The sequence below is a fragment of the Orcinus orca genome, chromosome 2, assembly GCF_937001465.1.
Source record: "Orcinus orca chromosome 2, mOrcOrc1.1, whole genome shotgun sequence".
Classification (NCBI taxonomy): Eukaryota; Metazoa; Chordata; class Mammalia; order Artiodactyla; family Delphinidae; genus Orcinus; species Orcinus orca.
In genome coordinates, this window is record NC_064560.1 from 53,551,284 (window position 1) to 53,577,714 (window position 26,431).

The window sequence follows — 26,431 nt, forward strand, 5'->3', positions numbered from 1 at the left end:
TTTAGGCAAGATTTTTATCAGATCTGAGAGGAAAACAAAATCTTGAATGCATTACCATCTTCCAAGGTTGGTGTCAGATTTTTTTCCCTTGTCAGTTGCAAAACAAAGCACAAAAAGATGACAAACCAAAGGAATGGAGAATGAAGATACACATCTCCAGAGGAAGCTTTGTCAAATGCAGTGGAGGATAAACAAAAAATAAATTAGTTCTGGTTTTATCAGAAACTGGACAGACCTCCGTTGGCGTAATAGTCTGTCTGGCAGTTCCAAGCCTTCCCAAGGAGCGCCCTTAAAATGCAAAGGGGAAATCCGAGATGCTCACAACAAAGGCAAGATTGCTCTCCAAAACCTATTAACAGTTCTTTAAATGCGTACAAGAAGAAAGACAGAGGGGAAGAGAATAAAACTGACCCCTCAAAAAAAGAAGGCAGCTTTGAAATCTCTCTCTCATTCTCTGTCTCTCTCTCTGTCTCTCTCTCTCTGGATGTGACACAGACTTTTCTAAAGAGGTTTAAATTTTCAGTCAAAGAATATTGGTTTCTTAGCAACATACCTGCTCGCAAAAGGCTTTGGGTTTTTTTCTCCCCACAAGTTATTGAAGAAAATCCAGGATGGGTCCTCGTGTCAGAATCATCCTCTTAACAAGGACCCTTATCTTGGAGAATAGGCTATGGCCCTGGTGCACACCTCGGTCTCTCAGTCCTTTATCTGGGCCCTCGGGTAGCAAACTTGCTGTGAGTGGGCTCACAGCCCGGGGTAGCTGTGGCCGAGACCTCAGGCAGAGGACCTGGGTTGCCTCCCCCGAGATGCACAATGTCCAGGGGGAGTGACCATGTTTCACTCTGCAGTGCAGCCACCAGTCCCATGAGGCTTTGCCACCACCCATTCAAGACGAACAGAGGTTTCTTCCACGCCTGGTGCAATGCAGCACCAACAAACACCCACTTCATCGTATCAGGAAAAAGAGAGAAAACTGCTGGGTTTCCAAGTATGTTATGATTTCAGACGTCTTCACAGAGAAGGACCACAGCCCGGCCTCAGAGCAAAGCACTTTGTCTAATCAGGGGGATGAATAGGCTTCACGGTAAAGTGATGGTTGTTGAAAAAGTAACTTATGTAATGTTTCCCATTTCTTTCTAAACGTCTTTCTTTGACATTTGTCTGCTCTGTTCCCAGGCTGTGTGGGAACTAAAAGTGCAGGCCCTGGTGCTCAAGGTTCTCTTAGTTTAGTTGAAATTCCCTCTGGAACAGGTTAGGGATCTCAGGACGGGCAGTGGGTGTGGACGGGAGAGCGGAGTGTGGCCAAGGTTGGGGGCGCAGCTCGGACCCCGTGCTCTGGGCTCAGTGCCCCGACCCGGCAAAGTGTCCCGAGGATGGTGGCCCCAACAAGGAGGCCTGTGGACAGGACCCCGCAGGGCGCTGAGGCCAAGGGGGTGGTGACAGGAGAGGAAGGACATGTCCCATCTGGCCAGGACGACGTGGGACTGACTTGCTGCTGCGGGTCCCACTTCCTGCAGAGAACGGTGGGGTGCTTGTCCGGCACGTGGTCACCCGGCCCTCCTCGCCCCACGTGAGCCTTTCCTGCAGCTGGGCCGGCGTCCCCTCTCGCCAGCTCTGCATCCCAGTGAGAGGCGTGACCCTCACTCAGGGCCTCCACATATCAGCTGATCGTCCCTAAGCAAGGGTCCCCTTGGGGCCCAAGTGGCGCCCAGCAGGAAGGTGCAGGTGGGCAAGGCCGGAAGCCACCATCGGAGCAGCTCCTGACCCAGGGGGCCCTGGGGCGGCCAGTCTGTGCCCAGGGGAGTAAGGCAAAGGCCAGACTAAGTGGCTAAGTGTCAGGAAGGCCAACTGCAGGTGCAGCCGGATGCCCTGCGGGGCCTGGACACCTGCCTGGTGGCCAAGCAGCTCGGCGGCCAGGCCAGACCAAGGCAGACACTGATCGTCATGCAGTCTCTCCCCCTGGCCCCCACCCTGAGACCCTGACAGCTTAGCCACCCTCCTGAGATGCCCGCCAGGCCTCTGGGGACCCTGGGCCCTTTGTCCCCAGAGCAGCTACCGGACGTCTGCTCTGCTCAGAGGAAGCCTGGAGGGCCCAGACCTCGTCTACAACAAGGGCACTTTATCCTTCCTCCCGATTCTGAGGGACATTCATCCCGCATGAGGAAGCCGGGGACGTGAAGACAAACTCCCCTTTCACTGCACATAAGAGGCCCTCAGTGGGGTTGTAAGTCCAATTCCTTTCAGAGTCCAGGTGCCTTTGGCCCAAGCGAGCGTCCTGCCAGCTCTGTCCCACGCCTCCCTGGGGAGAGAACAGCGGCGAGGCACCTGGTGGACACCCACCGACCCAGAGGCTTGTCCCGAGGCAGACGAGCTGACAGCCTTAAAGTAACTGCACAGGGAGGGTCACCACCACAGTCCCCCACACCTAGACCGACTGGATACCCCTGATGCAGACAGAGTTAAAGTCAGTATAGCACCTGAGACCCGCGGCCGCTGAGTGGGGTTGAGCCAGTCCCAGGGGAAGTCAGGGTGGATCGCAGCAAACGCCCCTGTGGACTCAGACTCCGCACCTGTAACAGAAAAGGACGCGGCAGAACCACCGAATAGATTCTAGACAGCTCACAAGTGCTTTCCCTGGAGGTAGGCAGACCCCAGCACCAGCCGTGGGAAACTGTGGCATCCAGGCTAGGGCTCTAGGGTCTCTGCCTGAGCAGCTCGGCTTCTCGTCCCCAAAACAGCCCAGCTCCTTGGTCATCTAGGCCGCTCCCCCTCAACCCCTGTCACCTCCCCACATAAATCTAGTAAGAACCTATCTACAGGGGCTTCCCTGGTGGCGCAGTGGTTGAGAGTCCGCCTGCTGATGCAGGGGACACGGGTTCGTGCCCCGGTCCGGGAAGATCCCACATGCCGCAGAGCGGCTGGGCCTGTGAGCCATGGCCGCTGAGCCTGCGCGTCCGGAGCCTGTGCTTCGCAACGGGAGAGGCCACAACAGTGAGAGGCCTGCGTACCGCAAAAAAAAAAAAGAACCTATCTACCATTCACTCCAAAGGGTTATCTTGTGCTTCCCCCAGAATACACCCACCCAAAGGAGCCACCTCCATGTCATGTTTGTTCTAAACAAGTTTGCAACGTTACCTGCCGCTTCTATTGTAGATTCCACATGTCAGTGAGATCCGGCCGAGTTTGTCTTCTGTGTCTGCTTATCTCACTCAGCATAGTGCCCTCCAGGTTCATCCACGTTGTCGCAAATGTCAGGATCCCCTCCTTTTTAAAGGGTGAACAGTATTCCAGTGTGTGTGTGTGTGTGTGTGTGTGTGTGCGCGCGCGCATGTGTGTGCGTGTATGAATAACTCCTAAGCATTTTTGTAAGGCAGGCGTAGAGGCAATCCACTCCCTCAGTTTTTGTTTGTCTGGGAACGACATTCTCTCATCTTCATTTTTAAAGATTGGCCTTTTTCTTTCTTTCAGTACTTTGAATATATCTCTGCTGGCTTGCAAGCTTTCTGCGGAGAAATCCACTGGTAACCTTATAGGTGTTCCCGTATATGTGATGAGTCACTTTTCCCTGGCTGCTTTCAAAAGTCTCTGTCTTTGACTTCTGCGATGTAATTACAATGTGTCCTGATGTAGACCTCTTTGTGCTTAACCTACTTGAGATTCTTTGCTTCTTGAGTCTGTGTGACTATTTCCTTCCCCAGATTTAGGAAGCTTTTTTATCATTATTTACTTAAATAATCTTTCTGCCTCTTTTTCTTTCTCTGCTTCTTCTGGACTCCCATAATGCATCCATCATTCCTTTAACAGTGTCCCATAAATCCCACTCTTTTTATTCTTTATTTTTCTCCTCTGCCTGGATAATTTCAAGTGACTTGTCTTTGAGTTCACAGATTCTTCCTTCTGCTCAATCAAGTCTGCTGGCAAAGCTCTCTATTGTATTTTTTTTTCCATCACAGTCATTGTATTCTTCAGCTCCAGAATTTGTTTGGTTTTATTTTATGATTTCTGTCTCTTTGTTAAGTTCCTCATTTTGTTCATAAATTGCTTTCCTGATTTTGTTGAGTCGTCTAGCACTGAGCTTCTTTAAAAGCAATTGTTTTGAACTCTTTGTCAGGAAATTCATAGATCGCCAATACTTTAGGGTTGTTTACTGGAAATGTACTTCAGTGGTATCATGTTTGCATGATTTTCTTGTTCCTTGTAGCCTTGCATTGGTATCTGTGCATTTGAACATTCGCCCCTTCCAGACTTTAAGGACTGGCTTCAACGGGAAAAGACCTTCACTTGCTGGTGGCATAGCGTGCCAGTTGGGTGGCATGTGTGGTGACCATTGGTGTGGCACTGGTTCCAGTAGCGAGAAGCACCAGGTCCAGGTGCCAGGTGTGTGCGCAGCAGTGCTGAGTCCAAGGCATGGGGGCAATGACTTTCTTGACTGTGGAAGTTCAGCTTAGAGAACACGCACCTTCCCAGCATCTCTCTCCCATTTGTCACGTACAGGAAATGAGCGGTGGCGGATATCTGGTCTCAGGTCTCCATGAGCTTGAAGAAACGCACAGCAATGGCCTGGCCGCAGCTTTAGTCAGCGCTGCAGATGCACTGTTTGGAACTATTTAGCAATTTTAACCTACTTTCTTTCACCTCTGTGGAAACTCTTTTCAGGGTAAAGAAAGCAGATTGGGGCCAAAGTCATAAGACAAAGGGGGCTGAGAGTTCGTCCTTTATGGCATTTGAAGTATGACATTGACGTCACTGATAATTTTGCAAAACAGGTGTTAGCATCCCTTATTATTCAGGCAATAGCTGAACAACTGTTCTTGAATTTAACAAAATCTAAGAAAGTAAATATTACTTCCCTTGAGGAACAACTACGTTACCTATTGAGAGTCTTTCTCTCTTGATGTGCTGAAATGACTCTTCTTGTTTACATCTTTTTAAATCCAGATGAACTCAAACAGCCATGAATCAACCCCAAACAGAGGCCCTCATCTGTGAGCATCCTCGTGTTAGTGCACTAATGAGAATTTAAAGATTCTAATTAAACCCAGATGCAAAGTATCTCCCTGAGTACATCAGAAAGCACCAGTTCAACAAAAAAGATATATCCCATTTCCAATGCGGTTTTAGTTCATTTTCTACATTTTTATTGTATTCTGACTTGGAGTTAATTGTTAAAGCAGTAACTGCTATTAATATGTTTAAACAGATTTGTGGGTGTCTAACAATTTGGGTAATTGTGAATAACTACAAATTTACTTAATCGATGTGTAGATACACAGGTATCTGTGCGCACAAACTTCAATTCTCAATTATTCAAGTTAATGAACATGAGATCTTTATCTGGGGCTTTTTTGAAATCCTCGATTATGAAAAAACCCTTGGAAGTCACTTTTGACATTGTAGTCAGGAGCCCAGATATTGGAGCTACAATTCAAACATCTGGATGTGAATCCTAACCCTGCCACTGCCGGTTCCCAACGCTGGGTCACCTGTGGGAAGTCGGTTTACCTCTCCCAGCCGGGGTCACCTCTTCCCTGCGATGCTGGTCCCTCTGGCACCTGGTTCCGAAGGGAGGGGACCCCCCCGCCGAGGTCAGCAGTAGGAGGTTCCCCTCCTTCCTACCTGCACTGCTCCTAGTGACCCAGCGACCCTGAGCCCTCTGGCCCTGCACTCACTCTCTGAGGGAGGAGCCTGAGAGCCTGATGACAGCCGACAGCTGACTAATTCACCCACAGTCTACACCTGGCGGCATGCTGGCCCTGGGGCTCTTTCACGAGTCCCGTTTCCTGCAACAGTATTGGGTTGGCCAAAAAGGTTCATTCGGTATTTTCCATAACATCTTACGGGAAAAAAAACTTATCCAAAGAACCTCTTTTCTTCATTTCCCCTGTTTCCTTTTGTTTTTTAATATCTATTTATCTATCTATTTATTTATTTATTCGGCTGTGCCAGGTCTTAGTTGCGGCGTGAGGGGTCTTCGTGGAGGCATGCAGGATCTCTAGTTGCCGCGCGTGGGATCTATTCCCTGACCAAGGATCAACCCCGGACCCCCTGCATTGGGAGCGCGGGGCCATAGTCCCTCCCCTCTTTCTTTAATGTAACTCATCATGTAGAATTTTTAAATGCCAACAGTACAAGATTTTAAATGCCTTCATGTTGATAAAATTGGAGTTTACGAGTGTGACCAGCTCCCTACCCGTCTTTGTGAATCCATCATAGGTACTGAGGGGCCTCTTGTCCAAAGACAAAGGATTCTCCCATTTCACCAAGAAACCCGTAGCTTAGACACTGCCCCCCACCGCCAGGGGCGGGGAGACAAGATCGGAGGGAACCTCGCTGTTCTGCTCCAAGATTCATTCGGTGGGTTTCTGTGTTTCCAGGGTCAGGAGGGAGGGCAGGGGGCTTCCTCTGAGGGCTGAATTGGGTGGGAGTCTCACAGTAGCCCCGGGTGGCGTGAGGCCTGTGTAGACCAAAGGGACAGAGAGAGAAGGGGGCCCAGCCTGGAGCCCAGCAAGGGGAGGCCGGCCGGCTGTGTAGGGGCCGCATGGGGACCGCAGACCAGGGATGACAGCAAGGGCTAAAGTCCCACCACACACATTCAGCTCAGCACTCTCGCACGGAGGTGTCCATCTGTCTGGTTTTCTGGCCCCAGGAGGTGCGGCAGAGCGACTGGCTTTCCTGTCACCATCACCTGGCCTGTCCCAGCTCCACCGACCCCACCCACATCTGGCTTCCTGCCCCTCCCCAACTTCCCCCACTGCTGTTTCTGATCCCCTCCATTTTTTAGACAATGTTAAGAAAAGAAATATTCAGTATCACTGTTAAAGCACCAAAAGGAAGACGTTATTCATGGGGAGGACAGTGGCGGCAGGTAAAGACCCCTGTGATGGCCTTGCAAGGAGGCGTGGAGCCGAGCTCAGATCACAGCGTGGCCGGTGGGACTGCAGCCCAGGGCCGGGTTGGGCAGCGGATGGAAAACCACTAGGAGGGAACAGCAGGTCAGAGGGGTCTGGCTAAGCCGACCCAGTAGAACCCCTACTAAAACTGGACCAAGCCGAGAGGGACGGGGTAGTGGGCGGTGGTCGCTGAAAAGACAGGCCTGGCTGAAGCCAGCTCAGGGACCCTGTGCGATTCGTTCAGGGACAGCATCTTCGTCACATGTTGTCAAATGTGCTGTGTGTTAGAAGCATCTGAGCTCCAGCTGTGCTGCCCGGAGGTCTGATTCCGAGCATCCGCGACAGGCCCTGTGGGCCCACAGACGCCCCTAAGCGGCTCTCCTACTGGGAGGGGCCTCCTGCCTCCTCCAGGAAGTCCTCCGTCTCCAATAACCGAGGTCACTTCATGACTTGGGGCAGTCAGGAAACCCAGACTGGCGTAAGGGGCAGCGCTTCACTGCCCCCCACCCCAGCAGCCCTCTCCAGGCAGGACAGTGGCTCCCACCTGTGGGGGTCCAACCAGACTTGCAGGGAAGTCTACATCTTCCACCTCAGCTTGTTGGTCTGTGAACAGGGTAGCAACAGTGACCACCTCTGGGACGATGATGTGGATTAAGGCAGTGGTCCCCAGACTTTTTGGCATCAAGGACGGGTTTCATGGCAGACAAATTTTTCCACAGATGGCGTGGGGGGGGGGTGTTGGTTCAGGCAGTAATGCGAGCGACAGAGAGCGATGGGGAGCGGTGGGGAGCGACGGGGAGCGACGGGGAGTGACGGGGAGCAACGGGGAGTGGTGGGGAGCCATGGGGAGCCATGGGGAGCTGCAGAGGAAGCTTTGCTCACTCGCCTGCCGCTCACCTCCTGCTGTGCATCCCAGCTCCTAACAGGCCACAGACCAGTACCGGTCCGTGGTCTGGGGGCTGGGGACCCTTGGATTAAGGGGACAGGCTGCCCCAGACACTCAGCACCTGGCGGGCTCCCAGCCCCGGACAGACGTCATGTCACGGGCTTCTCTATACAGAGGACCCTGTCTGATTAGTCTCTGGATTCCACTAGTGTCTTGCTCAATAAATTTTGATTGATTCCTTTCCCCAGGGGACAGGTTCAGAGACGAAATAAGAATAGAAATGCTTGAGAAACAGCTTCCACTCGGCCTCTCCCCCGGCTTTTCTAGATACAGCGAGGTTTCCACGGCAACAGCTCCTAGAGACCCCTTCCCAATCCTAACAATTGGGGGGTGGGGGGTGCTCCAGAGGCCCCAAAGGCGAACGCACACTTTGACTGGGGTGTTTGTTGGGGGAGAGGGACATTGCCGTTGCCAGGGTGACAGAGACGGGGCTCAGGTCCTCGGGTGTCAGGCTCATGAGCGTGATGTTCATCAGTGACCAACCACAGAACACTGTGGCCCGAGGATGAAATCAGGGTGGACTGAAGTCTGAAAAATGAGTGGATAAGCCGGGTAGCCTGCAGCGCGGGTGCACCTGACTCCAAACATTAATGTCCAAATGCATTGTCACTAAAGAGACTGTCTTCCAGATTGAACAATAATAACAAATTTAAAGCTAATAAAAGGGCAAGCAAATAATTTAACTGGTGAGCAGCTCCTCACCCAAAATTGTCGTGATTTCACTAAAAAATGACTGCATGAACCATTGACGTGTATGTGATTTCTCCTTAAGATTGGACTTGGGTCCAAAATACACACAGCCTCCACGCCCAGAGGTTTAGATTAAGTCAACGCGCAGCTTTCCCAGTTCCTCGTTGTTCACCTGTGACCCGGGCTCTCGGAAAGCCTGCCCAGCAGATGGTGCACCGGGGGCTCAGGGTTGGCCAGGCGGGCGGGGAGCGATGGCCCAGGGAAGCCACTCGGCACACGAGAAGTGTTTCGGGAACGGTGGTCTCCACAGACACCGCTCAACACTGCCTGATGGCATCAAACGTGAACTTTAAACAGCTTCGTGCTGAGCAGACAGTGGTGCCGAGAGCCGAGAGGTATCTCTGTACCGTCTTGCGGAAGCACTGTGTACACACAGTTTGGACGATAATAACAAACACTTAACGCTGGCGGATTCGACACTGAGTTTTCAGTACCAGCTACTATTTTCAGCATCTACTTCTGGGCTCTCGTTTCACCCCATAAAAATCCCATGACCCAGGCACTATTCCTGTTGGAGAGGTGAGAACGTCCAGGCCAAATAATGTTCGCAAAGTCAGGCTGCTGTTAGGTAGCGACGCCAGGAGTGGCCTGATCCAAGCCCTCTGCCAAACTGCCCATCACGGTCTAGCAGCACCTTCGCCACATCTGCTTTAGCCGCTGTCGTTGTGACACAAACCTCACCAAACCCAACAGCTCAAAACCACACCATCGTGCGTCTTGCTCTTGCGCTGTCATTTGGGCTGTGCTCCACAGGTCACTGCGGGCTGAGGACCCTCCCGGGGAAGCTCACCCGCGGCCTCTCCACGAGGCTACGTCCAGCTGCATCCCGAGAGGTCACATCCAGGACCCAGACACAGATGCGTGCGTTCACGGTCCACCGTCCCTCTCGCTCCGCGGGTGAGACATCTCCGAGGAGATGATGCGCAGCCTACTGGATAGGAGGCAGGTGGCAGGTGGAGATCACTGGTGAGAAGAGCCAGCAGCGTGGGAGACAAGGGTGCAGCCGTCTTTGGAAAACACTGTCTGCCAGGATGCGCACCTCCTAGGCTCGGGGCCGTCCCGCTGAAACGCCCGAGCTGGGAGCAGGCACAGGACACTGAGGGGCAGTGTCGTGCAGTTACCTCCCTGTTGCCCACGACAGGCGGGGGCCAACCCTGAAGAGGTCCTCCAGCCTCCGTGGACTTCCGCTTCCACGCAGCCCCTGGTGCCCACGGAGCAACTACTTCTGGCAACATTGGAAAGAAGACGTCATCCAGAAGTGTTCTAGGCGGATCTGCAGGCCTGGGTCTCCCTGCTGAGATTCAGGACCATGGACTTTACAGGTAATTCTTACAGTGCCTCTTTTACAGAAAGGAGACCGAGGGCTCAGAGATGCTAACTGCCCAGTGGTGGCTGAACCATTCAGAGAGGGTGTGAAGGAACTCAAGCCTGTCCTCTGATGCCAGTTCAGAGCTTTTCCCACGATGCCAGGGAAAGGGGGGTAAAGGGCTTCCATTTCTCATGCCTTCCTTCAAATTTGTTATTGGCCTCTCAGTAATTTGAGATATAGAAAAACTGAGTAGTCAGGTAACTTGAGTTATTGAGTGGGACACGTGTTCACCAGTCCCTGACTTTGAAATTGATTGAGGCTTTATTGCCATTGTCAACAAACAGGAGTCATTACCAAGACCTGGAGATGCGCTTTTCCCCGGACACACGAAGGAGTATCGAGATGGAAGGTGGGGAAGATCCTCTCCTATTCACTGGATCCCTCTGAGCTGTGTACCGCTGTCTGGTGGCCGGATGACCATCCTGCCAGCGTTTCTCCTGCCTTCCCGGTTCTGGCCGCGTGGACGGCCAAGAAGGAGCACAAGCTGGCCGTGCTCTATGGAGGATGAGTCCCAACAGCGGGGGCACATGGCCCCACTCCCTAGGCCCCTGGCACGCCCACCTCCAGGGCGCCCGCCCACCGTCGTGTGTTGCAGGCAAGGTGGACAGGAAGGGCACAGGGTGTCCCAGGTCCCGCCTGGCCCCGCCCATATGCAAATCTAACCTTTCTGATATTTCAGCAGTATAAACCCAAAGAAGGGATTTCAACAGGAAAATATTTACTGACGGCTCTCTCCCTCATAATCTATCGATTTTAATATCCTCACCACTTTGGCTGAATGTCAATTTTACCCTGAGGACTGCTACTGCAAATCTGAACACATTTTATTTACTTAAGCCTTTCAAAATATTAGTGTTGGAAATGAGTAGAGTTTGAGTCTTTTGGTGTTCCTATTTAAAGTTTGTTTTCCTATTTAAATAATGCTGTTAATTTGCCGTGGTAATTGGGCCGACAGGCAGCGTGCAGACCACAACACGCAGAAGCCTAGGTAGCCTCGCGTTCCTGTTTTTCATTAAGTACAGTAACACACAGCTCATTAAATGCAGGGCCAACTTCCCCACTTAACCTTTGGAAGCAGAAGCACCTGATTATCACCATGATTTAACCAGAAGCCAGATCCTGTCTCCTCTGATCGTTTCTGGTCCAAATGTCCAGCCTGTGCCAATTTCTGCAAGAACAGCATTGACCAATTTCAGACCAAGGCTCATCGGGCCCCTGCAGGGACTCGGGGCAGCACTGCAGATTCTACGGCCCCCTGTCCCATCCCCCCCACCTGTTCCTGCCCTGAGAAAAGCTGGGGCGGGGTCCTGAGGCCTCCAGGGGGAGGGGCCTTCAGGGGATCACACTTCCCTGCCACTTAAGTGCTCGGAGAGGCCGTGACCAAATTGCGGAAGACGCAATGATGCTCTCCTGCTACCAAGGGACCTTCAGAGGCATTTTCTAAATCGCTAAATCGCCAGCAGTAACGAGTACGACTGGATGTCTCTCTTTTTCATATTTAACAAAGAATTTATGTTGCAAGTGACACTTCACTCGGGACTTTTGGACTGCATCTTTAGAGACTCCCTGCGTAGGGCTTTCGATATAACAAAGCCGGCTTCTCAACCGTCCCCAGGTCCAGCCTCTCCTGCCCCACCCAGGCCCTCCCCTGTTCACTGTCCTGATGGGCAGACCGCCCACCCTGAGGTTTCCAGGGGGGACTTCACCACCATGACTCTCACTGTGCTTGTGCCCAAGGGCTGACCTAAGCCAGACGTGGGATCTCTGTGGGATCCCTCCTCTCCCACCCCGGATGGACTAGACCAGAAAGCAGTGATGCAGGACCGCTCGGCCTGGGCGCTCAAAAAATATGCTTTAAGTAGTTTGCTGTTAGCTGGGATGCACGTCTCCACGCTAGGAGACCGAAGGAACTCCACACAGCCCGCAGACGTGTCCTGGAATTTGAATTTATAAAAATAATTCTCGATGCAAGCTTGCTTTTGAGCATTTAGCTGCTTCTGTCATAAACCAAGTGCCAGGTGGGGAAAAATCAGATTACCTCAGGGTTTGATTAGTTGGGTTCACAGCAACCAAAGTTGACTGTACATATTAAATCCCAAGTGAGTAAGACAAAAAATTCCTACTGTTAAATTAGACGGTAGGTTCGCATCTCCCTACGTGAATTCCGAGTTTCCACCTGGCTTCTAACACCCCATGTAATCAATGACAACGTCACTTACATACACAAATCCAACTATGAAGAACTACATACAGCTATAACCATGTATGTGATTTAATTAAAGCCAATCACTGAAAATAGCTGTGGTGCAGTAGATGGGGTGCCGGGGAGAGGCAGGGGTGGGGGGCTTTGTGGGGGGAAAGGGGGCCTCGGAGCAGAAAAGCTCACAGACTGCGTTTCTCCAGCCTTTTCCAAAACCAAAAACTGTTCATTTCCCAAAGACTCCAGAAGGTCTGTAAAGAGACAACTCGGGTCCCTGTAATAGAGGAGATGCTCTTTTTCCGATGGAGATGGTTATTCGTGATTCTCTTCCTTTGACTTTTAAACCCAGAAAGCTAAGGGTTATAGTTCAATATATAAACATTCCATAAAATTCCCTATAAGCAAGACTTTTCAAAGCAGTCCTAGGAAGTAATACTGGTTAAATACCAGAGATAAATTTTAACCAGCTAAATACCCCTCTACATCTTAATTAGATTGTCCTTCACCCAAAGTAAGAAAAGTTAAAGAAATCTTTGCTTTTTTCTTTTTCAATTCACCTTTATAAAATGTTAACTGAGAAACATGCTTAACATAAATGTCAAGACCCCTAAAAAAAAGGATAAAGAAAAAAGGATTAAAGGGGAGGAGATGTTTTAAAAAAAAGGTCTTGATGGGGCATGGGTGGTTCAGAGGCGGAGGCGGGCAGCTCTGGCACCCAGCCATGGTCCCCTCAACCTGGGCCCAGGTGGGGCACCAGGGAAGCCCTCGAGGGCACGGGGCCAGTGGTGCTGGTGGCGGCAGCTCAGCCGACTGAGACAGCATGTTAGAGTCAGAAAATAACCAGAACGACGGGTGAAGAAACATCACTAATTTTTTCCTGAAATGTCTACCCTCCCAGCAGCCAGTGTGTGTGCTCTGCCACCCCTGAAAAGGTCGTGGGCGCACACAGTCCTCCATCCGAGATGTGCGTCATCACTGACACACGCGGGACCTCACGTCCACGGCAGGAAAAAGAAAGTGTGAGATGCGTCCAAGCCACGCCCCTACCTCAAACGAGCGTGGAGTTGGGGCTCCGTCATTAAAAACATGGAGCTGCTGGGGAAGCACGAAGTACAGACAGAAGCACGAAGTAAAGCCCCAAACAGACGCTGCACGGGGTTCTAGGTCCAGCTCCACACCGAGGGCTGTGGTGATGGAAAGCAGTGTCCTCAGCTGAGGACGGTTTTAAGAGATGGGGCACAATGGACTAGTTGCAGGCCAGGAGCCCAACCCCAGGGTCAGGCCTGCTGGGACAGACCAGGGGCCTGACCGGCCGGTGGGGCAGCCCCCCAACCCCGGGCCCCCCTTGGGGTTGCAGCCCTTTCACGGGATGTTTGCTGGGTCCGAGGTCATGTCCACTAGCAGAGGTCCTCATCACCCTTGGAGAGACTGGACAACCCAACCCACCTCCGTCCGCTGCCCCACCCGCCTCGCCAGGCGGAGGGAGGGAGGGGACCCTTCATCCGCGTAACCTCGAGAGTCAGGAACAAGCTCTGATTTGTTCTGCGTCAACTTCTCCTGGAATGGCTCCACCAGGGCGCCAGGCACCCAGGATGAAGCCACCTGGTAACGCGCCTCCTCACGAACGGTGCTCAGCCCCGACTCCCTGTAGGCGGGCTGGTCCCGCTGAAGCTCCGCAGGAGAGAGAGCCACTTCCCCAGAAGCAGGGAGTGGGGCTTCGAGAGGAGGGTCTGAGCCAAGGCTGCTGGGTGGACATCCCATCCCTGCCATCCCGGCCACATCCTGGCAGAGACGTGGCTTCAGTAGTGAGAAGCACCTCCCTGCAGGCCGAAGCGGGGACAGCGAGAAGGCGGTGCTGGCACTGGGTCTGCTCTGCGTCCCTGAGCGAAGCGCACTGGCCTCTGGGCTTCCGCATGAAGCCGGCTTTTGTGTAATTTATGTCATTGTTCAGTGGTTTGGGGCGTCCTGTTCTGAGGCCCCACAGGGCCCCGTCCAATGGGATGAGATGTCTCCTCTGTCATGTTGTCGGTCTCATCACCTCCTGCACGTTCAGAAACTTCATTTTAAAAAGAAGGGAAAGGACCATTGAAGGTGCGGGGAAGCACCTGGAAAGTTACTGGAGGAGGAAAGGGCACCAGCTCCGCCCTCGCCTCCTGGGGACGGCAGGCGACACGAAAGCGCCAGAACTCGATTCCAGAGCGAAAGACGAGGCGCCCCGTGGCGCGGCCGCAGATGCTGGACCACCCTGCCAGGGGGAACAGCGAGTGGGGGGGATGGTCCCGTGCTCACACCGGCAGAAGCGGCCCGATCCTCCAGCTGGATGGGGCCCCTGCCCTCCGCCCCCCCAACCCCCGTGCGAGGTCAGAGGATATGAAACCGGGCCCACGTGGACGCACACCGGGGTCTCCGACTCCAAGCCTGTGAAAGTCGACTGAAAAGCCGTGATGGGGCCACTGCAGGTGCTTCAGCCACGGGACCAGGAGCAAGGCAGGAGTCGACAGCCTAGCTCTCTGGGGAACACGGGCCTGCAAGTCTCACATGTGCCACTGTTGTAGAAACACGGGTCATTTCAGAAAACTCCACAACCGGGATTACATCACCTTGGTGTTTGTGTGCGTGTACACATCCCATGTATCTTTGTGTGTGCGTGTGTGTGTGGCATGTGTGTGCCCGTGTGTGGCTGCGATGTCTGAATGTATGCGTGCATATGTGTATGCATGTACACACAGGTGTGCATGAGTATGTGTGCCACGTGCATGGGTCTCTCTGTGTGTATGTGTATGTGCACGTGTGTATCGTGCATGCACGAGTGTGTATGTGTGTGTGTGTTTGTACACACGCACGTGTGCAGAAACTTGAAAGGAGCAGGCTGTGGAGGAGCTGTGGGGAGCGGTCCCTGGACGGGGCGGGGGGAGTTTAGAATTGGTTCTGTGACACGGAGAAGAAAGTGGGAACCGATTGCTCAATGTGTGTGTGCAAACCCCCCACAGGAAGCCTCTGCAAGGCAGGGAGGGATGTAGGGGACGGTCCCCCCACCCGAAGGTTCTGCATAGGCTCAGGGGCTTGTGCCCAGGGGCCACGCCGGGGGCTGAGTCTCAGAATCAAGGCCGCAGATTTGGGGTCCCGAGGCCTGGGGGGGTCACGGTGCCTGGGTGGCAGGGCGCCGCAGGGCAGGGGGACCTCAGGCGCCCGTGGGGTCGCAGCTTGGAGGAGGGAGGACATGGCAGCGGCGCAGCCGTCACAGAGGCCTGCTGCTTGTGTCTTTCAGGAATTCGCCGACACGGTGTCCCAGCTGGTCACGCAGAAGTTCCACGAGTTGGCCATGGGCCTGGCGTCAGCGCACGCCCGCCACAAGGCGCTGGCCGGGATCGTCATGACCCAAGGTAATGCCTCTTGCTTTCCCCTCGGGCACCTCACCCACCAGGAAGGAGCGTAGCCTAGCATGGGCTCGAGCTTGGGAACCAGGACTCTCTTCCCCACGAAGACACGGAAGGAAAAGCAGAGATAAGACCCAGACTCAGTGACAAAGTAGATGACCAGCTGCCCCAAAGCTGCCTCCACACACACAGAGGACTGAACACACTCCTTCCTGCCCCCACCCCTAACTGCTCACTAATGGAGTCCCCTTCTCAGGATGACAGAACTGGCAAGAAACAGTCCATCCAACCATCAAGGCCGTGGCCGCTCTTACAAGCCAGGTTGGGAGAAAGTGATGCTTAATTTTAAGCTGTCACTTTTGGTGAAAACACCTCACTACTAACCTACTAATAATAAATAGCTAGCTGGTTATTTGAATTCAACTGTTTCTAGTTCCAAAGTTTGGAGCGAACTGGTAATGACCTACCAGAGAATGATTATTGAAAACAAATAATTGACTTTGGGGCTAGTTAGGTTTCAAAGACACACACTTTCTCTGCCAGTGTAGACCAAGTCTAAGACTTGAAAGAGGCCATCTACCTGATGTCCAAAAATATGGATGTTAGAAGTCAACTCACAGCCAGACGACTGGCCCATTTTTCCCCTCATTCTGGACGCCCGGGGGCTCCTGCAGTGTCAAGTGCAAGGCCACTGGGGTCAGGACATATGATTTAACCCTTCCACTTTGGGCAGCTTAGTAAAATGGAAATAAAAATGCCTCCTCACAATGTAACTTGGTGCCTAGGATAAAGTACATGAAAAGCTTTGAAATGTAAAAATTACTCTATAATGTTCTAAGTCAAAGGCAATTCTGCTCCATCAATGATACTGTTGAATTTGGTGGCAGGCATCCCGCCCGATCCACTCACATTCGGTAACACCTGCCCCTTTGTAGAATAAGAAATGTCCCAAATTGAGGGCTAAGAGCCCCCTCAGTCCAGACTACGGCTGCTGGAGGCAGCGCTCCATCCACGTAGCCACGGCAGCCACTAACCGGATGCGGGCTCCACTCTGCACGCGTAATGGGTGTGGAGGACAGACATGCCCCCCCCCGCCGGGGACATGGTAAGCAGGACGCAGTGGGGTGGCACCCAGGGTTGAACCCAGCAACTCCTGTGACTAGTGCTGTGACCAGGCCAGCTGGCCTCTTTGGGACTCGGTTCCCCACCTTTAAAATGGGGTGATGGTCAAACCTACCTGGGGGTCGTTGGAAGGTTAAGTGTGCTCGTGTACATACAGCATTTAGAGAGACGTGCCAGGTCCGTGTCCTCCGTAGAATATGACTGGGCATCTGCCGCGGCCATAGGCCCTCCTGGCTTCTGGGCAAACAGCAGAGAACAAAACAGATCCAGCGCTGCCTTCCTGACTCTTAGAGTTTAGATTCGATGTGAAAAGAAGTTACGTGCAGGGCTGGAGGATCACAGCCACAAACTTTGGCAAATTTTAAGATTTGGAGTGTCACATGCATTTCTCTGCACAGATTCCAGGATAACATAGTTTAAATTAGCTTGGGCTGAGTGATGAATGGGAAGGAGAGAAGGAAGGATGGGGGGAGGGAGGGGGCAAAGGCACCAATCAACATTGCTTCTTTGTTGTGCAGTGTACTCCAACCCCAAACGCATACGTCAGTAGGATTAGTGAGTAGTTTTTCAATACTTCCCAGCTCTATAGCTGTGATTGTCCAACATCTTTCCACTTTTCTGGGAAATTCAATTCCAGAAAATCTGGAAAGCTACTCTCAGACTTCCCTTGGAAAGCAGTGATGTTTCACAAAGACTGGTGGGGAAATGATACTTAAAAGTGGCCAGTAATACACTGCTTTACGTGCAAGCAATTTATCTAAAGGAAGTAAATGTATTACGTGAAAGTGAGACTTTACAAGGTAAACCTACAGTAATTAGTAATTTATGAACATGGAAGCATAAATTGCTGAAATTTACTTTCCTGTTATAAAGAGAAGATTTAATAAACATGTTGATTAAAAAGAGATTAGGGAGGATTGTGCAAAATTACTAATAGAAATACTTTCAAATATTCACTTACTTAAAGTTGATGGGCAATTTAATCTTAATTCTTTTTTTTTTTTTTGGTACACGGGGCTCTCACTGTTGTGGCCTCTCCCATTGCGGAGCACAGGCTCCGGACGCGCAGGCTCAGCGGCCATGGCTCACGAGCCCAGCCGCTCCGCGGCATGTGGGATCCTCCCGGACCGGGGCATGAACCCGTGTCCCCCGCATCGGCAGGGGGACTCTTAACCACTGCGCCACGAGGGAAGCCCTAATCTTAATTCTTGTTCAGTTATTCAAGCAAATGCCTAAGAAACTCTAAGAGGGGAGTGATGTGTCTTATTCTAGTTTTGATAATATATATCACAACGTTATAAAATTAAACTTATCTTGAAATGAAACATGACTCGTTGCCCCTTCATTCTTAGGTGGGAAGCCAATTCATACGCTTCAAGTAGCTCACGTAAGGTCCTTCTCATGAATGAGCCCAAGACCATTTTGTAACCGTTCTGAGAAATGTTTTTCCTTATATCATTTATTTGTTAAATTCTTTCCTTCATTCACACTTTTGTCAAATTTTTAATATTCTGAGTTAATCCCCAGGCTTTTACCTTCCTTCCTTGTTGTTAATCTACCTTTTACTCTGTGTTCTTGGGAGGTTGGCCCAGTGGGGCAGCCACTTAAATAAAATGTAACTTGATGAGTCCTGTCTGGGACGCAGGCTCTCGCCTGCCCTTGGCCCCGACTTAGAGCATCACGATTTCTCTGGGACACGAGTAGCCCCTGCGGCAGCTGGTCTGTGCTGGAACTTGGGACCCCTTTCCACCCTCTGCATTTCACTCCTCTGCACCCCCAGGGCTTCTTCTCCAGCAGACTCTGGAGGTCAAGCCACCCTCCTCCATCGCACCAGAGCCACAGATCTGCTCCCTCTGGAACCTTTTCCTTCCCATAGGGTCTGGAAAGGGAGGAGAAACAAACCACCCTCTCAAATCCAAACCTGGACCACATTATTGAGCCCGTTGTCAGGCGATGGCTCTGACTGCTCCAGGCATTTCCATCAGGAAGCGATTCTTGAGGGGCTGTTAATAATGATTCTTATTTGATATGAAATGTATAATTTTGATAACATTTTCACATACACTAATCAGTAGATTGCTCCGACCCCGAGAAGTGGGAAAGGTGGGAATCTTTATTGTCGATTTTAAGACATACAGACACCAAGACCAAGAGTCTGGGTGACCCTCACATCTTGGAGGGGCGGTGCTAAAATGCGGCTGCAGATTCCTGTCCTTCCTGACCAGGTTGCCTCTGGACGCTGCTACGGGCGTGATACTGAAGATCTGTCCATGTAATTGTTTATTTCTAAGGTTATTAAACAGCCAGAAAAAAAGAGTTTCCTAGTGTATATTTTTAGAAGTTTACATTTAAACCTGTCTTTTGCTAGCCTGGCCTGCAAAACGTATGCAGAAGCTCTGGCTTGTACAAACACTCTTTCCCATTTAAGTTAATGTGCAGCTTTAAACATACACAAACATCTGAGATTTATAAGTGCCCTGAAGAAATGCACGTCCCTTGAAGTCGGGCAGGAGAGAACACAGCCCAGAACAACCCCATCCAGAGCGCCAGACGCTCTGGGCAGAGTGGTCAGGCCTGTCTTATTGGGGAAAATCGTAAAGTTAATCGTGAAGATTAACTCAGCAGTGGAACCTTAGCAAACTTTTCTGAGTCGTGAGTTGTAGGAGGTGTTTGCTGCGTGCGTTTTGCTCAGGTGAACACAGGAGGTGGAGAATCTCATTTGCAGGGTCCATGCCGGGCTCTGGCTTGAGAAGCACGGGCACTTAAACACTGTTTTCCCGCTTGCACTCGGTAAATCCTGACAGCTTAAATACGGGTGAAACTTCTTTCAGTTCACCAGGAGCACTCGGGGAAGCCCATCTTCACAGAGCCCTTGCAGAAGCGGGATTCAGGGACTTTATTCCCCATATTCCAAAACTCTTTCTTTCCATCTTCTCCCTGAGTGACTGGAAATTACTTTGATCATAAAATTAAAAGTGGGCTCTTTTATTTCTGCCCGGTAGGGCACAGGGAGATAAGCTGGAGATGAACTGGACAGAAACCCTAAACAGAAGCCCTGGCTGTGACGAAAGATGAGAAATTATCATCTGGATTCCAAGGAATTAATCATAATGATTGCTAAGTTGTTGCTGAGAAACGTGAAGTTGACGCAGCATGTCCGTGGAGACACAGGACACAGGCTCAGAAGCATTAAGATCCATGGGGGCTGATGTGCCCCACAATACGGAGTGTGATGGACAATTGATTTTAAATCTGGGGTTTAGGGCTTCCCTGGTGGAGCAGTGGTTGAGAGTCCGCCTGCCGATGCAAGGGACACAGGTTCGTGCCCCGGTCCGGGAAGACCCCACATGCCGCGGAGCGGCTGGGCCCGTGAGCCATGGCCGCTGAGCCTGCGCGTCCGGAGCCTGTGCTCCACCACGGGAGAGGCCACAACAGTGAGAGGCCCGCGTACCGCAAAAAAAAAAAAAAAATCTGGGGTTTAAACTATTAGATTTAAACCACAAAATGCAGGATAGATTTTCCACTGACCCCGCGTAGCACGCATGCTGACTTGTTTATGGTAAATGTCCCTCCTTAAAATAGAGGGGAAAAGAACAATAGGCCCAGACAGCCCACTCCCGACTCGTGTAGAGATGCAACGGTAGTCTAGTCTGGAAGAAATCACCAGGTGCCGATGGGTCAGAGCCCTGACCCTGGGCCACTCCCCCATGGAATGCCTTAGTTCCTCCTCGGGAAGGAGGTGCGTGTGAGGAAATACATAAAGAAAGGAGGAAGACAGAGTTTGCGCTGCATTGTTTTGAGGTCAGATCCCCCCGTCAAAGCTGCTCAAACGCTCTGCTTTTGTATGATCATCAGGACATAACCCAGCATTTAATTGCCCAAAAGATTTCACAGGGGAAAAAACCCAACACTATTTTATCTCGAGGCCATAAAACTAAGCCCATTTTTTTCCCAATCTCTTAAACTACAATCTTTTTTTTTCCCCAGTGGAAACATAACACTAAGGTTGTTAGTGAAAGAATAAAAAGAAGACACTAATATGTACTATTTGTCTTTGTGCCGGGGATTGTTTTGGGGTGTTTAAACCATGTCGTCTTATTCAACAAAATAGTCCACATTCTCCCTAATCATGAGCGTCAGGTTGTACATGCTGGTCACACCTGCTTGTGAAAGAGGAGAGAGGGAGGGAGGGAGGGAAGGAGGGAGGAAGGAAGGACAGGAGGAAGGAAGAAGCATCAGCAAAGTTGCTGGGCACAGTCCTGTCCGTTAGCCGAGAATTTAATGAGCTCGGAGAACCCCCCACCCCACATGGCTGCAGGTACAACAATATTCTGAAGGGTCGGAACTAATTAATGAGCAAATGTGAAGCTGGGTAAAGCTGTACCTTTGAAGTGCTTTTGATTTTCAGATACATGCACTTAGGGTCCTGGTTTATACTCCTTTCTCACCCAGTTTCCCTATATTTACATTTTCAAGACTCATCCACCTGCTCAGGTGGCCTTGCTGGGACGTACATCCCAGAGGAGCACTTGGTGTCCTCCCAAGTGGGGGCTGTCACTGTAAGGAAACCCAGGCCTCGTAGTTTAACGGGGGAAAGCAGGGTCCTGGCTTCTTGCCGATGGCTTGGCCTCCAGCACCATGGCCCCTCCCTGCGGGTCCGCTCAGGGCACCTCTCAACAGTCCTGTGTCCTGCTCTGCTGGGCTTGGAAATCCCCAGGGTTTAGGGCTCTGGACACCCCACCAGCAGGAGCCTGGGAAAGAGGACGGTCCCCGGAGCTGAGGCAGGTGGAGCTGGGTCAGTCCCAGGTCAGGGACCTCGGAACGGAAGTTGAGCAGGAAGGCAGCTCCCATGGATGAAAGGGTCGGGAGAGGGGAGGCGAGGGGGTGCCCATCTCACAGGGGCTCATACCTGCGTCATCACCTTGAGCGAAAGAGTTTTCACTAACTAACCAGATGGTCAGCAGCCATTGGAGCCAGAAGTAGCCCACGTCCCTCAGTCCAGAAAAGACTAGACTGCATCAGGAGGTTGGCAGCAGGGCACGTGGGGAGAGCCGACTCCCTAGGGCCTGCATGGGGTTCCCTCTGAGCGCCTCATCCACAGGGCAATGCAAAACTCCCTACGCATAACTAACTGTCCTCCTAAAATTGGTGCATTTGCAATGGTTAGAGGTTGAAAGCCCTGGGACACTGTTGTCTTCCGCTTTGTGGAGACGCCGTAAATCGAGATCCCAGGGGAAGAAAGTCCCCTACCTCCCATCAAAAGTGAAAATCTTTCCTGTCAGTCTCAGTCCTAGCACATCCGTCACAGACCAGACATGTCTGAGCCGGCTTTTTTTTTTTTTTTTTTTTTTTTTTTGCGGTACGCGGGCCTCTCACTGTTGTGGTCTCTCCCGTTGCGGAGCACAGGCCCCAGACGCGCAGGCTCAGCAGCCATGGCTCACGGGCCCAGTCGTTCCGCGGCATGTGGGATCTTCCCGGACCGGGGCACGAACCCGTGTCACCTGCATCGGCAGGCGGACTCTCAACCACTGCACCACCAGGGAAGCTCTGAGCCGACATTTTTAAATCCACTTGCTTTCAAACTGACTCGAGGAAATTTGGAGAATAGAAAGCTGAGAAGAGTGGAATATTGAATCTCAGGAAAAGACTGAGAATTAAACACAGACTTGGACCAAATAATGACTAGATATGAAACTGCAGGAAATTCTCTGCAAATACTCAGGGTGCAAACCCCAGGGGGTGCTGGGAGCCTGGGTGAGAAGGAAACGGTGCAGGAGCATCGAGCGGACCGTGGAGGAGGGTCTCCTGACGCCGAGCCCACACCGTGGAAGAGCCTGGCTTCCCCCAGTGGGTGGTGGAAACGCTAATGCTTGAGTCATTACACTCACTGGATACGGCCCAGAAAACAGGGCGCCAGGACCAATCGAACAGCACACCATCGGGCGGTCTGCACGCAGGGTGAATGCCGCTCTTTTCTGTCTCTAGTTTCTATAGTTTGGGTATTTGTTTCTTTGATACTGGTTGGTATATTTTACCTTCAGTTTTATTCTTAGAAATTTGGTAATCATTTCCTCCATAGTCAGATGTAGTATTGTGAAAATCTATTCAGAGTTGGAAGAGGCTAAGAATTGCTTAGTCCCGGCTAAACAACTAAGAGTGCATTCCCAGAGATTTCCCAGAGTTGGAGGTGAGGGTGCACGCATGGCGTGGGAGTTCCATGCATCAGGTGTGGGCCAGCTGGAGAGCAAGCCGGCCCAGTCACCTTCGCACGTCCTGGGAGGCAGTTTCCCTGGTGGGGGAGAGAGGGTGGGGTGAGTCCTTTGGGGCGTGAGCACACCAGTCCTCGGGCTGAGGAGGGCAATGCAGGAGGCCAGCCAGAGAGGGGCGGTCACTCTCCCTGGAACGTTTCTTCGGCTGTGTTTGCAGGGAGCAGTCTCAATGGGTGACGTACAGTTTTCCTTTGGGACTTGCTAACCACTGATGACGGAGAGGTGCCGTCCCCAAGTTCAGGGACCCCCGAGCACAGGCAGCACCCGCAAGCCCCCTGCACACACCACCTGAGACGGGCAAGGGCACCTAAGCAGGCACAAGGCTCTTGCTGCCGGCGGTGCTGCGAGTCACAATGCCCTTCGTCTCCGGTCCTGGGATCGCGTGTCTTCCATGTCCTCGAGACAGTAAGCAGCTGACTTAGCAGCAGCTGGTGGTGGGCGGGTGGATCCCAGCCCTGACCCACATCCCTGCCCTTCACAGCACAACGTGGGCTGTACACGCGCTGCTCCACACCTTGTTTTTTCACATAACGATATCCCTTAGAAATCTTTCTATTCCTCCAGAGAACTTGTCTACAGGGGCCCAGTATACAGATGAACGTACTCCGCTCTAAGCAGTCCCCTACTGGTGGGTCAGTATTGGGTCACTCATATTATTTCACTTGCAAACATTGCGGTAGTAAATCACTTTTACATACATCACTTTCACACAACGTGCAGAGATACGACAGCCACACCAAAGAGAAGGCCAGTTGCTTTGTTCTCACCACGAACCCGTGAGCTTTGCTAGGAAGCAGCTGTGCGCAGCCCTCGAAGGGACCAGAGGGGGACGCGGGGGCATGGCCCCTCCTATGCCCCCCATGGGGTCATAAAGATCTCAGGACGGAAATTGCTGGATGGAAGGGAGGCTGTATTGCCACTACCTACCTCCCATCTGCGCTGCTGCTCTTTAGGGAAAACGGAGAGCCTGGGCCGTCAAATCAGAGAGCTCAGCACCGTCTCCCCGCTGCTGCCGCTGTTCTCAGGTGTGAGCCTGTTTCGGGAGCTCCTGAAATGCGGCCCCAGAAGCGAGGCCGGGGTGCCAGGCGGCTCCTGCTCTGCGTGGGGCCCAGGGAGGGGCCGCCCCACCAGGACCCCCGCACCTCCTGTGAGAGGCGGTTCCAGAGAGGGACGCGCTGGCCCGGGCGTCCTGCTGTCTCTGCTGGCCTCTTGTGGGCGTCGAGAGTGGCCCTCGGTCCAGGCTGCACTTTCACAGGAGCCTCAGGGCCCAGACTGCCTGGTGCCCAGACCTCCTGCTGCCCCAGGGCTGGGCCTTGAGTCCAGACGCAGAGACATGCCCCAGCTTCAGGGCAAAGCCGCCGAGGTGAGCGGAGCAGAGAAGCAAGTGTCCCTTCGTGCAGGAATCCGGGGTTCTGAGGGGCGCTGGCTCCACGCAGGGAAGGTGGCCGATGGTCCTGAGTTTGCCTCAGAGGCATAGGCGGGCGGGCGGGGACTGGCCTGCGGTCTGTCCTCACAGACATCCTTCCGTCCTGAGCACAAGGCCCTCCTGTCAGAGAATCTTCCAGTTAAGGGACGAATCTTCCTCAACCACAGGCCTGCGTCCCTCCCTGTCTGGGTCACACACGTGGGGAGACACGGCCCTCAGGTCCTTCAGGCCAGGAATTGGGGTTCACACACTCGGGGCCCCACTGGGCTGGGATTGGGGAGTGAACGGAGTTCTGGGCGTGACTCCGGCCTCACAAGTGAGCCTGGTGTGCACACGCCCCCCCCCCCCAGTACCTTTTGCCCCACTGGCTGGCTATTTACAGGTGAACTTGAGGCTTAGATGCAAGGGGGTGGGGGGGCGGTGCCGGGTGAGGTGGAGAGCAGACCCACTGCCCCACGGGGAGGGCAGCGGCCACAGGGCTCTGACGCCTCCTCTGTCCACCAGGCCTGGACGTCAGGCAAGCCCAGGTCGTCGTCCTGTCCTCGGGGACCAAGTGCATCAGCGGCGAGTACATCAATGACCAGGGGCTGGTGGTCAACGACTGCCATGCGGAGATCGTGGCCAGGAGGGCGCTGGTCCACTTCCTGTATGCACAGCTAGAGCTGCACCTGAGGTGAGCGGGGATCCCGGGCGGCCATGCAGCCCCTGCGCCTGGTGTCCCTCTATCCCGGCCGACCTTGAACGTGCCAACGGCTATGCCCCGAAAGCACACCAGCCCCTCCCAGACTCCAGGTCAAGTCTGTTTCCCTCCCCAGGCCTCGTCCTGGGGCCCCCAGGCTCAAGTGCCCAGACGAGCCTAGCCAGCAGCTCTGAGCCCTGTCCTCCTGTGTGGGGCGGGCTCTCCCTGCACCCTGCCCCGCAGCGGAAACCCTTCCTGCACCTGGTCCCCAGGCACCACGACGGAGGCGGCCAGTGATGGGCTCTGTCTCCCCGTTTCTGGCCTCCTCCTCCTCCCTGCATGTTTGCATCTTAAAGGGGGGGGGGTTCTGTAATGAAGACCCTGAGCAACGTGCCCAGATGTGGGATGCCTAGTGCTGTTGGGCGGCCATCAGGAAGCAGCAGGCTGTCCCCTGGGGGGCATCTCCCTCTACGACCCCCTGAGCAGTAGCAGAATCACGGGTGGCTGTAGGCACAGCGAGAACCGCTGTCCTTCCACACCCTCCGGAGCAGCGTTCCTCAAACCCACTAGCAACAGGGGCCTGGGGGCCTCAGGCGGTGACTCCCGCCTGCCCATGGCCTGTGCAGGGGCCACACAAAGGGAAGGCGGGTCCAGAGGTGCTGAGTAGACTCAGGAAAGCGATGCCTTCATACACTCAGTTCATTTCTGAGCCCCTGATCTGCAGTTTCCCCCTGGTTCCAGGCTGGCGGATGGTGCGGCCAGGGTTGAATGTGGGGAAGGGAGTTGGAAATCTCTCCAAACGTGGGAAGGGTTTCTCTCCTGAATATCCAGCTGCCAGGTCAGAAATGTTTCCAAACACCCCTAACTCTGGATGTGTCACCGTGGCCCCAGGCGGACGTTTAGGGCTGGCTGTGTGCTGGTACCAAGCTGCAGGTCGGGGGCACCCAGGCCCCTGCCCTCAGGGGATCGGGGTTAGGGGACGGAGACCAGCAACGGCTGCAGAAAACCAGGGCCAGGCGTTTGCTCCGAGGTTTTGGGGAGGGCCTGGGGGGCCTGGCAGCAGAAGGAGCACAGTCAGGGAAGCAGAAAGGCTGGTGGGATGCCTCAAGGGTTCCCGGGGAGAAAATGTCTGTTCTGCTGCCTGCGTGCTCTCAGAATCCATCACCAATGGGGCAGAACGTGTAAAAACAGCAAGACCGGCGGGAAGGAGCCGCCCGTGACTGGTGAGAACGGGTCTGGGAGGGGCCCCAGCTAGGCCCGCTCTGTGCAGGGGGTGCTCCTCACCGCCACTGAGAAGGGGGGCACGGGGGGTGTCGTGTGGGGAGGACAGCCCTGGGGCACGGCCAAGGCAGAAGAAGAGGGGTCCCCACGCCGGATTCCTCACTGGGCGGCGGCCGAGCCCT

General features: G+C 53.1%; 1 protein-coding gene across 1 annotated transcript in view; it reads left to right on the plus strand.

The window, feature by feature from the left end:
• Positions 1 to 26,431, plus strand: part of ADARB2 (adenosine deaminase RNA specific B2 (inactive)) — a 364,795-nt gene that overhangs the window by 314,247 nt on the left and 24,117 nt on the right. The window contains exons 4-5 of the mRNA XM_004278379.3: positions 15,424 to 15,538; positions 24,854 to 25,022. Coding sequence (XP_004278427.1) covers positions 15,424 to 15,538; positions 24,854 to 25,022 — 284 coding nt within the window. The remainder of the gene's footprint in view (positions 1 to 15,423; positions 15,539 to 24,853; positions 25,023 to 26,431) is intronic.